Source organism: Diabrotica undecimpunctata, chromosome 9, assembly GCF_040954645.1.
Source record: "Diabrotica undecimpunctata isolate CICGRU chromosome 9, icDiaUnde3, whole genome shotgun sequence".
NCBI classification, from domain to species: Eukaryota; Metazoa; Arthropoda; class Insecta; order Coleoptera; family Chrysomelidae; genus Diabrotica; species Diabrotica undecimpunctata.
Window position 1 is genome coordinate 44,877,628 of NC_092811.1, and position 15,037 is coordinate 44,892,664.

Consider the following 15,037-nt stretch of genomic DNA (forward strand, 5'->3'; position numbering starts at 1 on the left):
GACGGACTATAAGCCAGACATAATCTTGCATTACAATTCTACAAAAGGTGCCGTAGATACTATGGATAAGATGGTAAATGAATATTCTTGTAAAAGAGCCTCTAAGAGATCGCCATTTGTTTTGTTTCAAAATCTTCTAGACATTGCAAGTCTGAATGCATACGTACTGTGGACGACAAAGAATTTCATTCGTGCGTATGAAGCTTCTCACAGACGCAGAGAATTTTTACTAAACCTGGGTCAAGAACTTATAAAGCCCCATGTCGATAGGCGACTACAAAGTCTACAAAAATTCCATAAGCGAATTATAAACGCGATGTACGAATTATGCCCACCGCCACCGAGGGAGAATCGCGAAAACGACGCCACCATCTTGAAATCCTCAGGGCGATGTTTACTTTGTCCACGCAAGAAGGACCGCAAAAGCAGAAAAACGTGCAATTCTTGTAAATTCTTTGTTTGTGCTGAACATCAAACAACCACAACAATTCAAACAATAATATGTACAAAATGTAAAGCTAATCAAGAAAACGATAATTAATTTTTTCAAGACACCATATATTTTTTTATGGTTACTTATATTCAATAAAAAATACTTGCATTTGTTTTAATTATGTTTTAACTAAAATTATTGCATTATGTTAATATTTAATCTATAAAAATGTATGAGGTACATAATGTACCCCCTCCGTCAACTACAAAACAACTTGACCCTTCGGTAGCGTTATGTTATCTTTTTTATTTTTGATTTTTGCTACCACTCTTTCAATCTTTTACTGTTATGAACAATATTTTCCTTAATTTATCTAATTTGTTCATTTCTCTTATTTCATTGTACATAATAACATACCTATAACTACATAGATATAAATACGTATTAAATATGATATGATATTTAATTTTATATTTATTGTTCCAACCCTATAAAAATATTATATGTACCGCAGCGTCAGGCAAAATTTCTTATATCTTGACGGAAACTAGACTGTTCACAACAATCAACTAACAACTAATGATACCTACTTTATGACAGAAGCCGTAAACACACGTATTTAATATAATTTCATTAAAGTCGTATAGATGGAGCAAGAGATATCAAAAAAAAAGGTACCAGGTTTTGATCGACCTTCCTCTATATGGACCAAACGAAGATGATCACGTACATATAAATTTTGCGAAAAGTTACCGTTTTCAATAGAAGCTGTATGTTACGTATAAGAGGTTAAGGAACTAATGACTATCTACAAAGCATAAAAACCCTAATAAAAAAAGTAGTGGGATACAATAAACCTATAGTACTAATATTTGTCGATTTCCACACAACCTTCGATACAGTTGAGCTAAGCAAAATACTACAAGCGCTTAAAGATTGCAGGCTAGACTAGAGGTACGGCAGGGATTTAGACAAAGAGACCTAATGTCACCTAAACTTTTTGATACTGTGCTTACACATGCTTTTAAGAATTTGGATTGGCTGACAAAGAAAAAAATATAGAAGATCTAAACAACTTACGTTTCGCCTATGATAGTGTTATAATAGCTGAGGATCTATAAATGACAAGAGAGGCGGTACAGGAACTTATTGTGGCTAAAGAAAATGTATGTTTAAATATAAACATCTCTAAAACAAAAATAATGACAAATTGTGTACAGCACCAGAACATCAGTCTTGGTGGGCAAGTAGAAATCGTAGATAAATATAAATATCTAGGACATGAAATTGTGAATGTCAGAGATAATCAGACTCATGAACTGAAGAGAAGAATCGGTCCTAGATGGGCAGCATATGGAAAATTGAGAAAAACTTTTAAAAGTGAGCTGCCCACATGTCTGAAGAGAAAAGTATTTGATCAATGCGTCTTCCAAATGTTGACATACGAAGCAGAAACACTTAGTTTAGAAAAGACTCGACTACCAAACTAAAGGTCTCAGAGAAGCGATTAATGTTAGAAATAACACTGCAAGACAAAATAAAAAACGAAGAGGTAATGTTAAGAACTAGGATGACTGACGTCATGGAAAAGATGGCCAGGCTAAAGTGGAGATGGGCTGACACATAGCTAGAATGACGGATAGGCGATGGACAAAAACGTTAATGGAATGAAGACCAAGGGAAGATAAGAGAAGCGTCGGTTGACCACCTACACGATGGGCTGATGATTTAAGAAGACAAAATAAAAACTGGAAGGATTGGGATAGACGAGGTTGGAAACACAAGGAAGAGGCCTATGTTCAGCAGTGAATTTTGGAGTCTGGATGATGATGAGATAATCATTTGTTCGACATTGGTTTCGTTTATTATAAGATTCTCTTATTTCTATGAGTTTCGGATTACTCCTAATTGTCTCATTGTTATTATTGATACGTTGGCTTAATTTTTATAGATCTAGTCTAATTTTCATATTTGAAGAATGTGTCAACCTAAAGTTTTTAACTATTGATATATTGCTACAGCATGTCCACAATAAAAAATTATTGGCACTGAATAGACGTGTAAAAAAGCAAACAAGAGTTTTAGGAGTATAAAATAAATGATTACATTACCTTTAATAGACTTTTTGTGGGCTTTATATTTGCTGGCATTTATAGGTAATTCATAAGTAAGACTTTGCTTTCGTACATCTTCTATCAAATTTGTCAAAAATTCCACATCTTTAGCTGTGTTGCTCGAAAATCTGAAATAAATAATTATCATATATATACAGGGTTAACATCGATGAAGACATGAGAAATATGGGAATACGTGCTTGGCGGAGAAAGGCGATAGATAGGGACGACTGGAGAAAAATTCTTGGGGAGGCTAGGACCCACACAGGGTTGTAAAGCCAAAATGATGATATATACAGGGTGGTCCTTAAGTAATTGTACAAAAAGAAATAGTAGATTCTACACTTTAAAATATTACGATTTAAGCCAAATTGCTTTAATAAAATGTTGATATTAAGAAAGGGTGTTAAAGTGCAAAATTAAAATTTTATTTTTCGCTATAACTTCATGTTTGTAAACATTTATGTATAAAAATTTACAAATGGGTACTTTTAAATATGAAAAATTATAATTTGATGCACACTTTGATGTAACTGATAGAGGGCGCCACATATGTGGTATACATTTGCACTTAACTTTTTTGCTCTTTAAGTTACCTGTATTTGAAATAAAAAATATTAAAGATACATTATTTTAACAAAATAAAAGGTATACTAGTTAATAACTTCAAAACTTAACAGTTTTCAAGATAATCGCATTTTAAAAATTAGCTGTATAATTATGATCTAAGGCACTTACTCCATGCAGCGAAGAAAAAATGGACAAAAACATTAATACTTCTGAATTTTGGTATAAAATACCTTTAACTAAAGTTAATAGTTAACGAAATATTAAATAAAATAAATATATCAGCAGGATAATTAATAACAGGATCTGACAAAATAACAGAATAATAGGATTTTACATCAAACATTTTACGTTTTATGTTCAATTAAAGCGTTATTCAATCAACGATTAGTCATAATCAAGACATTTTGTTTACAAACCAAATTAAGAAATAGTTAAACTAAATAACATAACTTTTTGTCAAAGTAAGTGTTCGATATGTCCACCATTTTCTTTAATTCATTTGTCAATATATTCCATAAAAGATCGTTTCATATTAAATAGCAACATTGGTTCTAAAGAAACTGCTGCAGTATTTATTTCTTCCCATAGTTGGTTCCGAATGTTTATGGGATTCTTATAGACACGTTGTTTTAATGCGCACCATACACCAAAATCAAGCGGATTAAATTCGGGGTTACGTGGTGGCTATAATGTATAATGGATGAATATAATGTTTTGAATACATATCCAAATCTTATGGTATATTATGGAACTACATCTTATTTGTCGTAGAAGTTAAATAATGTATTAAACTGTGATGTGTCTCGTTCATTCATTACTTATATACACACGGAATAATCTATCGATGACATTACTTATTTATATGATTACGTTACAGCTTACGAGTAACTATAATTACATCTCGAACAAATGGACTATTATGATTTACTAACGAACTAATATTATGCTGAACTAAATTGCCTGTGTGTTTACTATATTTATAACAATATCGGTTATTAGGACAACGATGATGTTTTTGTAAAAATGCTGAGTCTTTCAGGTTAGATTTGTAGCAAAAATATTATGAAAAAGGACACATATGTGTTATTCAATACCTGTGCTCTAGTTTCTATTTGTCCTAATAACAATGGGTAAACAATTTACGTAATGAATAATAAGTATTCTATTCGGATTTTTTTATGAATTAAATAATTATGTCAATATCTCACCACATTGAAAAGGAATATGACTACCACGACCAATCCAACGTTCAGAAAAGTTGTATTTAAGTATGTTCTAACTGCCTTCTCTCTAGAATGTGGTACTGTATCATCTTGCATAAACCACATATTTTGGGTTTTTAGCATTTTACAATAAAGGAAAAAGTAATACAACGCCATTATAGAAACTTAAGAAGCGATAGCAAAGGGAAATTGTAAACATGATGACGACCAACGTCTGAATACGAACACGGCACCTAAAGAAGAAGATGAAATATCTTTTCTCCAATAAGACATTTAGCACCCATAACAAAGCATTTTGTGATGTTACATTATCATCTTTGAGTTGTTTTAATAAGAATAAACTATGAATTATGCTTATTTACAGGTATCCAGTGCTTTACCGCACAAATATCCAACTAAGAATTATTGTGCAGCTGACTCGAAACGGTTGAATTTTCAGGTTACTAACAAGTATACCTTTTCTTTGTAAAAATAATGTATCTTTAATATTTGTGTTAACACAAATAAAGACAACTTAAAGAGCAAAAAAGTTAAGCGCAAATTTATGTCACACATGTGGCATATCTGGCGCCCTCTATTAGTTACATTAAAGTATGTATAAAAATTATAATTTATCCTACTCAAAAGCATCCAACTGTAAATTTTTGTCCAAAAATATTTACAAATGTAAAAGTTATAGCGGAAAATAAAATTTTAAATTTCTACTTTAACACCCTGTATCCTTCTTAATATCAACATTGTATTAAAGCAAGTTGGCTTAAATCGTAATATGTTAAAGTGCAAAATCTACGGTTTCTGTTTGTACAATTACTTAAGGACCACCCTGTGTATATATATATTATATATTATATATATATATATATATATATATATATATATATATATATGTATATTTATATATATATATATATATATATATATATATATATATATATATATATATATATATATATATATAATATAAAGTTTTATTATGAGGTTGCAGTCATAAATAGGGCAGGAAAGTAAAACTCTTTGTTCGTTAATCAAGCTTTCGCAAAATTTATTTGCTTCTTCAGGATTATGCTAAAATATGGTATTAGTAAATACAACGAAATTAGAACTAAATAGCGTTGTATAAAACTAGTATAAAAACTTACAACATGAGGTTAATCCATTAAATTTTCAAATTTACAAAACATTAAAACTTAACTTATTTTAAAAATTGTACAGTTATGTAAGTACAATATTCCAATTTAATTTAATTTTGTAAAAATTCATTATGATAGTTTTATACAATGCTATTTAGTTCTAATTTCGTTGTATTTACTAATACCATATTTTAGCATAATCCTGAAGAAGCAAATAAATTTTGCGAAAGCTTGATTAACGAACAAAGAGTTTTACTTTCCTGCCCTATTTATGACTGCAACCTCATAATAAAACTTTATTTTACATAACGTGTCAGTCAATAATACCTAACTACTTTATATATATATATATATATATATATATATATATATATATATATATATATATATATATATATATATATATATATATATATATATATATATATATATATATAATTATATATATATATTGATACGATTAGGGTTTATAGAAAATAATTTATAAGTTATATACTACATAATATTAGATATTTGGTTGTTTTAAATAAGTTATATACTAGAGAATTTAATAAAAATTATTTATGTGAGGGTATTTTTAATAAATTAGCATATAATAAGTGTAAAAAGTTGTATTTTAATGTTGTACATAGATTTAAGTGAGCCATGTGACTAGGCAACCAACTATACATACTCCAAGTGTCATATTAAGAATTTTTACGAATATAAGTGGGGTTATAATAATATATTGTTTGAATTGTGTATTTTATTAAATTAGAGTGTTAGTTACTAATTTGAATGTTTATTCTGATCTGAAAAGCCTAAATGTCAACAAAATTATAAATGGAACATTAACGAATTCTCCAGAGTGCAGAGTGTGACCATTGTTTACGGTCGAACATTCTGGAATAATGATTATGTCGGTGGATGGAACAGATATTTTTTCGAGAACATCTATATCGAAGAAATAGAACAAATTGGAACATGAGCTCTTACCAGATGGTTCTGGAATATCAAAAAGGATATAAATACCCGTGATTTGGATTCAAGAGGGCAGTTTTTAGTCAGAAGTCAAGCAGTTTATTATGAAAGTTAGTAGATTAGTTAGTGAAGTAAATTGTTCACAGTTTTAGTAAGTCAGTCAAGCAGTTTAATAAGAAATATGAAAGTTAGTTGGAGATAGTCCAATTGTTTAATATAGTGAGTTAAATGAAGATTAAAAATTATGCATATAATTTAATGCACATTTATAATTATACACAAATAATTATTGAAGATTAAAAAAAGTATATTGGAAGAAATTAAATTATATTATGGTTGGAGATTAGTATAAATCAACTTATAATAATTGGATATTGGTATATTGAAAAGAAGAATAAATATAAATGCTGTTTGCTGGTTTGGTTGGTGGTATATAAATGCTGGTGAAGAAAACTATATCTTAAATTGGTAGAAGCTGATAATTGGAAAAAGTAATTTCACAAAAAACAAGGATAACTGAAGTACGAAGACATTCAGTGGTGATTAGAATCTATATAGTAGAAAACAGTTCATTTAGGCATTCAGTGAAAGAAAGGTACAAAATTTTGTTAATATAATTTAGTTAGTGTCATAACAATTTCAATTTTGAAGATAGTTTGTTTAAATTTAACATTGTCTATAGAATTTAATTAGTTTTATAAGAACATCAATTTAAAGATAGTTTATTTTAAATTTACATTGGCTAGGTTAAATATATATGTGTGTTTCATAATAGTTATAATAAAGATAATTTAAAAAGTACTTACAAGCTAATTCTTTGAGAACCGCGATAAAAACCCTATATTATTAAAAATACTCATTGCTCATCATTCAAACAAAAAACACATCATAACAATTTGGCGCCCAACGTGGGGCTCTCTATTTAAAAGAATTAGTTTGGGAAGATAAGTGCTCTCATATAATTAAATTAATTATCAGTAGAAAGGAAAAATTATAGATTTTATTTTTAATTATATTTGAACAAGTAAAGTCTCAAAATGTCTCAAGGAAAGAAAGGTACAAGAAGCAAAAAGAATGAAGAAGATGTGGAAGTAGAAACACAACCTATACAAGAGGAGAGTTTAGTTCAAGTTCCACAAGATACTGCAGAAATGAATCCAGAAAGAGAGGAAAATGTCAATATGGCAGCTTTGATGTCATTAATGATGCAGATGAACAAGACAATGGAAGAGAATACGAAAAAAATGGAAGAGAATTCAAAAGAAGTCAAAGAAGACATAAAAAAAATAGAACAGAAAATGGAAGAGAATTATAGAAAATTAGAAAAGAAAATAGAAGATAATAATAATAAAATTGTAAAACAAATGGAAAAACAAATGGATAAAAAACTTGAAGCTGCAGAGAAAAAAGTTGCAAATGAAATAAAAAGTATACGGAATGACTACAAGAAAAGGATAGACAATGAGAGGACAGAAGTAAAGAGGATTATTCAAGATAATAAGATAGATATAGAACAGAAAATAGAGTTACAGAAATGTAACTTAGAAGTAAAAATTAACGAAGACAGGAGAAACACAGAAGAAAAATTAGATGATATACAACAAAATATCCAAATAAATAATAATCAAATAAGAAATGTGGAACAGAGAATAGATGATATTTCACAAATGAGAGACATAGGAAGACCTTACTTAAATTTAACAAATGAGACTGGGATTAAATTCTCTGGTAATATAAAAAATTTGCATCCTAGAGTATACATAAATAGTTTAAAACATAAATTAAGATTTGTGAATAATATTAATGATATTAAAGATTATATTAGAATGACATTAAATGACAATGCAGCAACTTGGTTTGCTAGTATTGAGAATGATTTAGATAATTTTCAAACATTTGAAAATAAATTTTTAAATTATTATTGGGGTGAATTAGAGCAAGCCAAGTTTAGAGAAATTCTATATTTTGGAAAGTATAATCAAAATTTAAAATCAAATATGGTAGATTATGCATTGAAATTGATAACAGTTGCAAAATATTTAGAACCACCACTTAGAGAGGATGAAACAGTCTTAAATGTATCTAGACATTTTGATGCTGATGTTGTGCAAACCGTAACTGTACAAAATATTCAAACAATAGATAGTTTTATTAATTTTATTCAAAGAATACAAAGAGGCAATATGACAAGTAATAATAACAACAGAAAAAACAACAATAACTTTCAATATAATAAAAATGATAATCAACAATATAGACAATCATATAACAATAATACTAGGTATGGTGATAGTTTACAAAATTTTAATAATACTAACAGTAATCCAAATAGACAGAACTTTAATAATAATACTAGTTATAATAGACAAAATTTTAATAATAATACTAATTATAATAGACAACATTTTAATAACAGTACTAATAATAATAGACAAGATTTTAACAATAGAAGAAATACAGAGCGACCTAACTATAACAGACAGGTAAATTGTGTTCGAAGAAATAGAAGCTGCGAAGACAGGGAACGAAATAGTACAAGGCAAGAAAATGTGAGTAGAAGTCATAGTAGGGAAAGACATAGGACATCAGATCCAAGTGGTCAGATACAATCTGACAATTCTAATAATCAAAATTTTGTGCAGTAAACTTTCTGAATTACAAGTTAGGCCATTGCTATTATGAAAAACCTTCTGAATTTATTTCTTTAGATGAAGAGAAAATTATTGAATCTATTAATTTAATTTATATAAATGCTTTGGCCAAAAATAAAATGATTAAGATTATGATAGATACTGGTTCAGAAAGTACTTTAGTCTCGGAGAATTTTATTTTTAATACATTAAAACTATCAGATATAATAAAGATTCCAAAAATTAAAATTATTGGTGCAAATAATAAGAAGTTGGGTGAAATTGATAAACTAGCCAATTTTAAAATTAATATTCTTAATAAAGAAATTAATATGCAAGGATTTATTGTCAAGGATTTATGTGTTGATATATTAATGGGAAATGATGAATTGGAAAAGAAGAAAGTAAAGATAGATTTTGAAGAAAAAATGGTAACTTTGGAAGGGCAAATAATTAAATTTATGCAGAAAGATGAGGTAGAAGAAGGAATAAGAGTTGATAGGATATTATTAAAAGAAAATAATGATGTTTATGAAGAAGAAATGTATTTTGATGATAGGGAAATGTCCCAAAAGAATGTAAAGAATAATTATTGTAGTGAATATTTAAGGAATGGAAATTTTAAGCAGATGGATGCCTACGAGGCGGCGTGCGTAAAATTGGAAGCAAGGAATAATGAGTACATAATGAATAATAATTTTATTTGTAAAGAAGAAGATATAATGAAAGTTTTAAATTGCCCTGAAGAATATAAATCAATAGTCATTTCCATATTGCAGCAACACAAGGGACTTGTCAATAAAGAAAATAGAATTGCACAAAATTATATCCATAGTATAAAAGTTAAAGAAGAAAAAGATTTTAAAACAAAATCATACCCAATACCATATAAATACAGAGAAGAAGTAAACAAAACAATTAATAATATGTTAGAAGATGGAATCATTGAGAAGGCAGATACACGTTTTATCAACCCCATAGTAGTAGTACGAAAAAGATCAGGTGAAATCAGGTTATGTTTGGATGCAAGGAATATTAACAAGATAACTGAAAAGCAATTTGAAGCACCAATGAGTATAGATGGAATATTAGGAAGAATTACAGGAATGTCATTTTTCACTAAAATCGATTTACAGCATAGTTTCTGGTTAATACCTCTAGAAAGAAAAAGTAGACAGTATACAGGATTTCAGATAGATGGAGTAGTATATCAATTCAAAGTAGTACCATTTGGACTTCAATCATCTTGCAGTGCTCTATGTAGATGTCTTCATGATATTTTGGATCAATATGAACATTTTGTAATTCACTACATTGATGATATATTAATTTTTTCTAAAACGGCTGAAGATCATGAGAAACACCTAAAAATTATAATAAATAGATTAGACAAAGTTGGACTAAAAATAAATCAAGAAAAATGTACATTTTTTCAAAAAGAAGTCATATATCTAGGTTATAAACTTAACACTAAGGGAATCGAAATGGATCCAGAACGGACACAAGTCATTCAGGAATATAAAACACCACACAATTTAAGAACTTTAAGAGGATTCATTGGAATAATTAATTATTATAAAAGGATGATACCAGATCTAAGTATAAAAGAAATTCCATTACTTGAACTACTGAGAAAAGGTGTAAAATGGAGATGGGATCAGAGAAGAGAACTAGCATTCCAAGAGATTAAAAACATTTTTCTGTCAAATTTGAAAATATACTATCCTGACTACACACAGCCATTCATATTAAGAACAGATGCATCAATAGAGAGATTATCAGGGGTATTATTACAAATACATGATGGGGTCGAATACCCAATACAATTCATTTCAAGAATTACAAAGCCACATGAAAAGGGTTACTCAGTTTCAGAATTAGAACTAGCAAGTATAATACACTGTGTCACAAAATTAAGATTTTATTTGTTGGGTAATGAATTTACAATAGAAACAGATCACCAAGCTTTAACGTCTATATTAAATAACAAATATGGAAACAGTAGAATACATCGGTGGAGTCTAATACTTAGTGAATACTGCTTTGAAATCAAATACATTTCTGGAAAATCCAATATAGTGGCAGATGCTTTATCAAGGTTAGAAAATACATCACAAAAAGGGCAGCGAACAATAAAAATTGGATTAAGTCAATTAGTAGACAGTACTGGATTATATTCTAGAGAAGAAATTATAAGAGATCAGATCAATTTGAGTGAAAAACAAAAAGTCCTTAAGAAAGATGGAGTTTATTATAAAATAATAAATGGCATAGAAGTATATGTAATAACTAGAACTTTAGCAAAGAAAATATTGAAAAATTTACATAACAATTATATGCATATTGGTTCAAGAAAGCTATGGATGCTATTTAGGGACAATTATTTTGCAAAGAATGACATAAGTATAGCAAAAGAAATTACTACCCAATGCCCAATATGTCAACTAAACAAAGAAAAGAATTTCAAAAACCAGAACACATATAAATCTAATGTTGTATATGAAAAACTAAATACAGTTTCCATGGATTTTATTTCAAATTTAGTTCTCAGTCCAACAGGAAAAAAACATATACTAGTGATAGTTGATTTATATACAAAATTTATTAAACTATATCCCTGCTCTAGAACAAATGTTAAAACATTAAAATTATATATTAATCAATTTTTCGAAGAAATAGGACCATTTAGAAATTGCATAATAGATAATGCTACATATTTTAACAACCAAAAATTTCGGACATTTTGTGAGAAAAAGGGAATCAACATTCATTTTACAAGTATCAGACATCCTCAGGCAAATCCTGCAGAAAGATATATTAAAGAAGTTATAAAATATTTAAGGATACTGTGCCAAAATCAACACGAAACTTGGCAGCAACATATACCACAAGTAGAGTATTTTTTAAATAATACACATAATTTGAATACAGAGGAAGTACCAGAATATTTAATGTTTGGCCATATAGGAAACAGAAAGTGGATTAGTGAATATAATCAGGATATGTTAGAACAAGTAATGCAGAAAGTGAATAACCGAATTAGGAGGAAAGCTGAAAAATATATCAGAAGACAAAATCGAAATATAAAAAAACCAATCACATTTCAAAAAGGAGACCTAGTGTTAATTCGTTCACTTAGAAAAAGTAATGTTAAACAAAACCGTTGTAAGAAATTACAACCAATGTTTGAAGGTCCATATACAATTGAAAATCAGAATGGACTAAATAGTTATGTGTTAATAGATGCAGAGAACAGACTAAGAGGCATATTTCATATCAACGACATTTTTCAATATCATGAAGAGATTGAATAATGATTTCTATACCTTTAACACAAATATAATAACACTAATAACTTACTGATATATCCATTTTATTCAATAGACTTGATTTGTTAAATGGTAGATGGTAGATTTCATTATTTTGAATCAATTTGACATCATACTTGTTGAATTTTGTATATATGGAAATTAATTTGTACCCTAAAAATCATAATTTGGGGTTAGACACAAAATTGATACTATAATTGCTATAAAAATGTCTTTCTAATATAATAAAGTGAAAAAAAACTTACCAATTTATATTGATGGAAGTTATTTTGAATGGAAATAATTCCTAGATTTTGTCTATAAACAAACAGAACACCATATCGATTATATTTTTAATTAAGGTTATATTTTATTCTCTGATATCGCATCCCCCCACTTGACATGACAGTTTGACCATAGAATAGCCGAACTGTGCTCCGTTGTTCTCTGCTTTGACATAGACAGCGAACAGGGATGTATTTATTTAAAAAAAAAGATTTAAAAAAAAAATTAATTTATTAAATTTAATAAGGTATGAGAAAATTAATATTTAAAAAAATAATAAGTAAATTATTTATTTTAAATATTATTTTGGGGTATTGATACGATTAGGGTTTATAGAAAATAATTTATAAGTTATATACTACATAATATTAGATATTTGGTTGTTTTAAATAAGTTATATACTAGAGAATTTAATAAAAATTATTTATGTGAGGGTATTTTTAATAAATTAGCATATAATAAGTGTAAAAAGTTGTATTTTAATGTTGTAAATAGATTTAAGTGAGCCATGTGACTAGGCAACCAACTATACATACTCCAAGTGTCATATTAAGAATTTTTACGAATATAAGTGGGGTTATAATAATATATTGTTTGAATTGTGTATTTTATTAAATTAGAGTGTTAGTTACTAATTTGAATGTTTATTCTGATCTGAAAAGCCTAAATGTCAACAAAATTATAAATGGAACATTAACGAATTCTCCAGAGTGCAGAGTGTGACCATTGTTTACGGTCGAACATTCTGGAATAATGATTATGTCGGTGGATGGAACAGATATTTTTTCGAGAACATCTATATCGAAGAAATAGAACAAATTGGAACATGATCTCTTACCAGATGGTTCTGGAATATCAAAAAGGATATAAATACCCGTGATTTGGATTCAAGAGGGCAGTTTTTAGTCAGAAGTCAAGCAGTTTATTATGAAAGTTAGTAGATTAGTTAGTGAAGTAAATTGTTCACAGTTTTAGTAAGTCAGTCAAGCAGTTTAATAAGAAATATGAAAGTTAGTTGGAGATAGTCCAATTGTTTAATATAGTGAGTTAAATGAAGATTAAAAATTATGCATATAATTTAATGCACATTTATAATTATACACAAATAATTATTGAAGATTAAAAAAAGTATATTGGAAGAAATTAAATTATATTATGGTTGGAGATTAGTATAAATCAACTTATAATAATTGGATATTGGTATATTGAAAAGAAGAATAAATATAAATGCTGTTTGCTGGTTTGGTTGGTGGTATATAAATGCTGGTGAAGAAAACTATATCTTAAATTGGTAGAAGCTGATAATTGGAAAAAGTAATTTCACAAAAAACAAGGATAACTGAAGTACGAAGACATTCAGTGGTGATTAGAATCATATAGTAGAAAACAGTTCATTTAGGCATTCAGTGAAAGAAAGGTACAAAATTTTGTTAATATAATTTAGTTAGTGTCATAACAATTTCAATTTTGAAGATAGTTTGTTTAAATTTAACATTGTCTATAGAATTTAATTAGTTTTATAAGAACATCAATTTAAAGATAGTTTATTTTAAATTTACATTGGCTAGGTTAAATATATATGTGTGTTTCATAATAGTTATAATAAAGATAATTTAAAAAGTACTTACAAGCTAATTCTTTGAGAACCGCGATAAAAACCCTATATTATTAAAAATACTCATTGCTCATCATTCAAACAAAAAACACATCATAACAATATATATATATATATATATATATATATATATATATATATATATATATATACAAAACCACAAGTTTATTAGGGCTGCAGGCACAAGGTTGGCCGAGATGTTAGAGAAACACTCTTTTGACTTTTTGTCGAGCTTTCGGAATGGTTTTATTCCTTTTTCAAAACACTGTAATGTATATAAAAAAAAAGTGTAAATGTTTACAAAATATCACAATTCGTCAGTGCAACTTACTAGTCGTTGAGATTATTTAAAATAAACTTTGACACTCAACATTAAAAACCCAAATTTAAAATATAATATTGGACAATATATTCTAAAAATTTTGGTCAGGATAGTAAAACTTAGTTTATTTCATGACATATTTTGATGGTATGTTTTAACTCTAATACATAGAGAACAGAAAAAGAAAACTATGTGAATAAAGTGTAATTAGTTGTTCTTAATATTGTATTTTTTTTTTAAGAAGCAAGGGGCTCATATTTGGGTAATTTAGATTTTTAATTATTAACCTGTCTTAATAGTATGCAACCAGTTATGCATACAAGAATATTTAGACATTTATTTTATTTTTGATGTTTTTTCAGTAAATACCAATAAATGTTGCTCAATTTATCTATGTCAGACTTTTTATTAATGCAAGATGTACTGGATTTTATGCAACATTTCCAA

General features: G+C 27.9%; 1 protein-coding gene across 2 annotated transcripts in view; it reads right to left on the reverse strand.

Moving 5' to 3' along the window:
* LOC140450060 (glucose dehydrogenase [FAD, quinone]-like) overlaps window positions 1-15,037 on the reverse strand; it is a 367,487-nt gene that overhangs the window by 23,268 nt on the left and 329,182 nt on the right. For both annotated transcript variants that reach the window (XM_072543487.1, XM_072543488.1), the window contains one exon: window positions 2,545-2,675. In XM_072543487.1, the coding sequence (XP_072399588.1) occupies window positions 2,545-2,675 (131 nt within the window). The remainder of the gene's footprint in view (window positions 1-2,544; window positions 2,676-15,037) is intronic.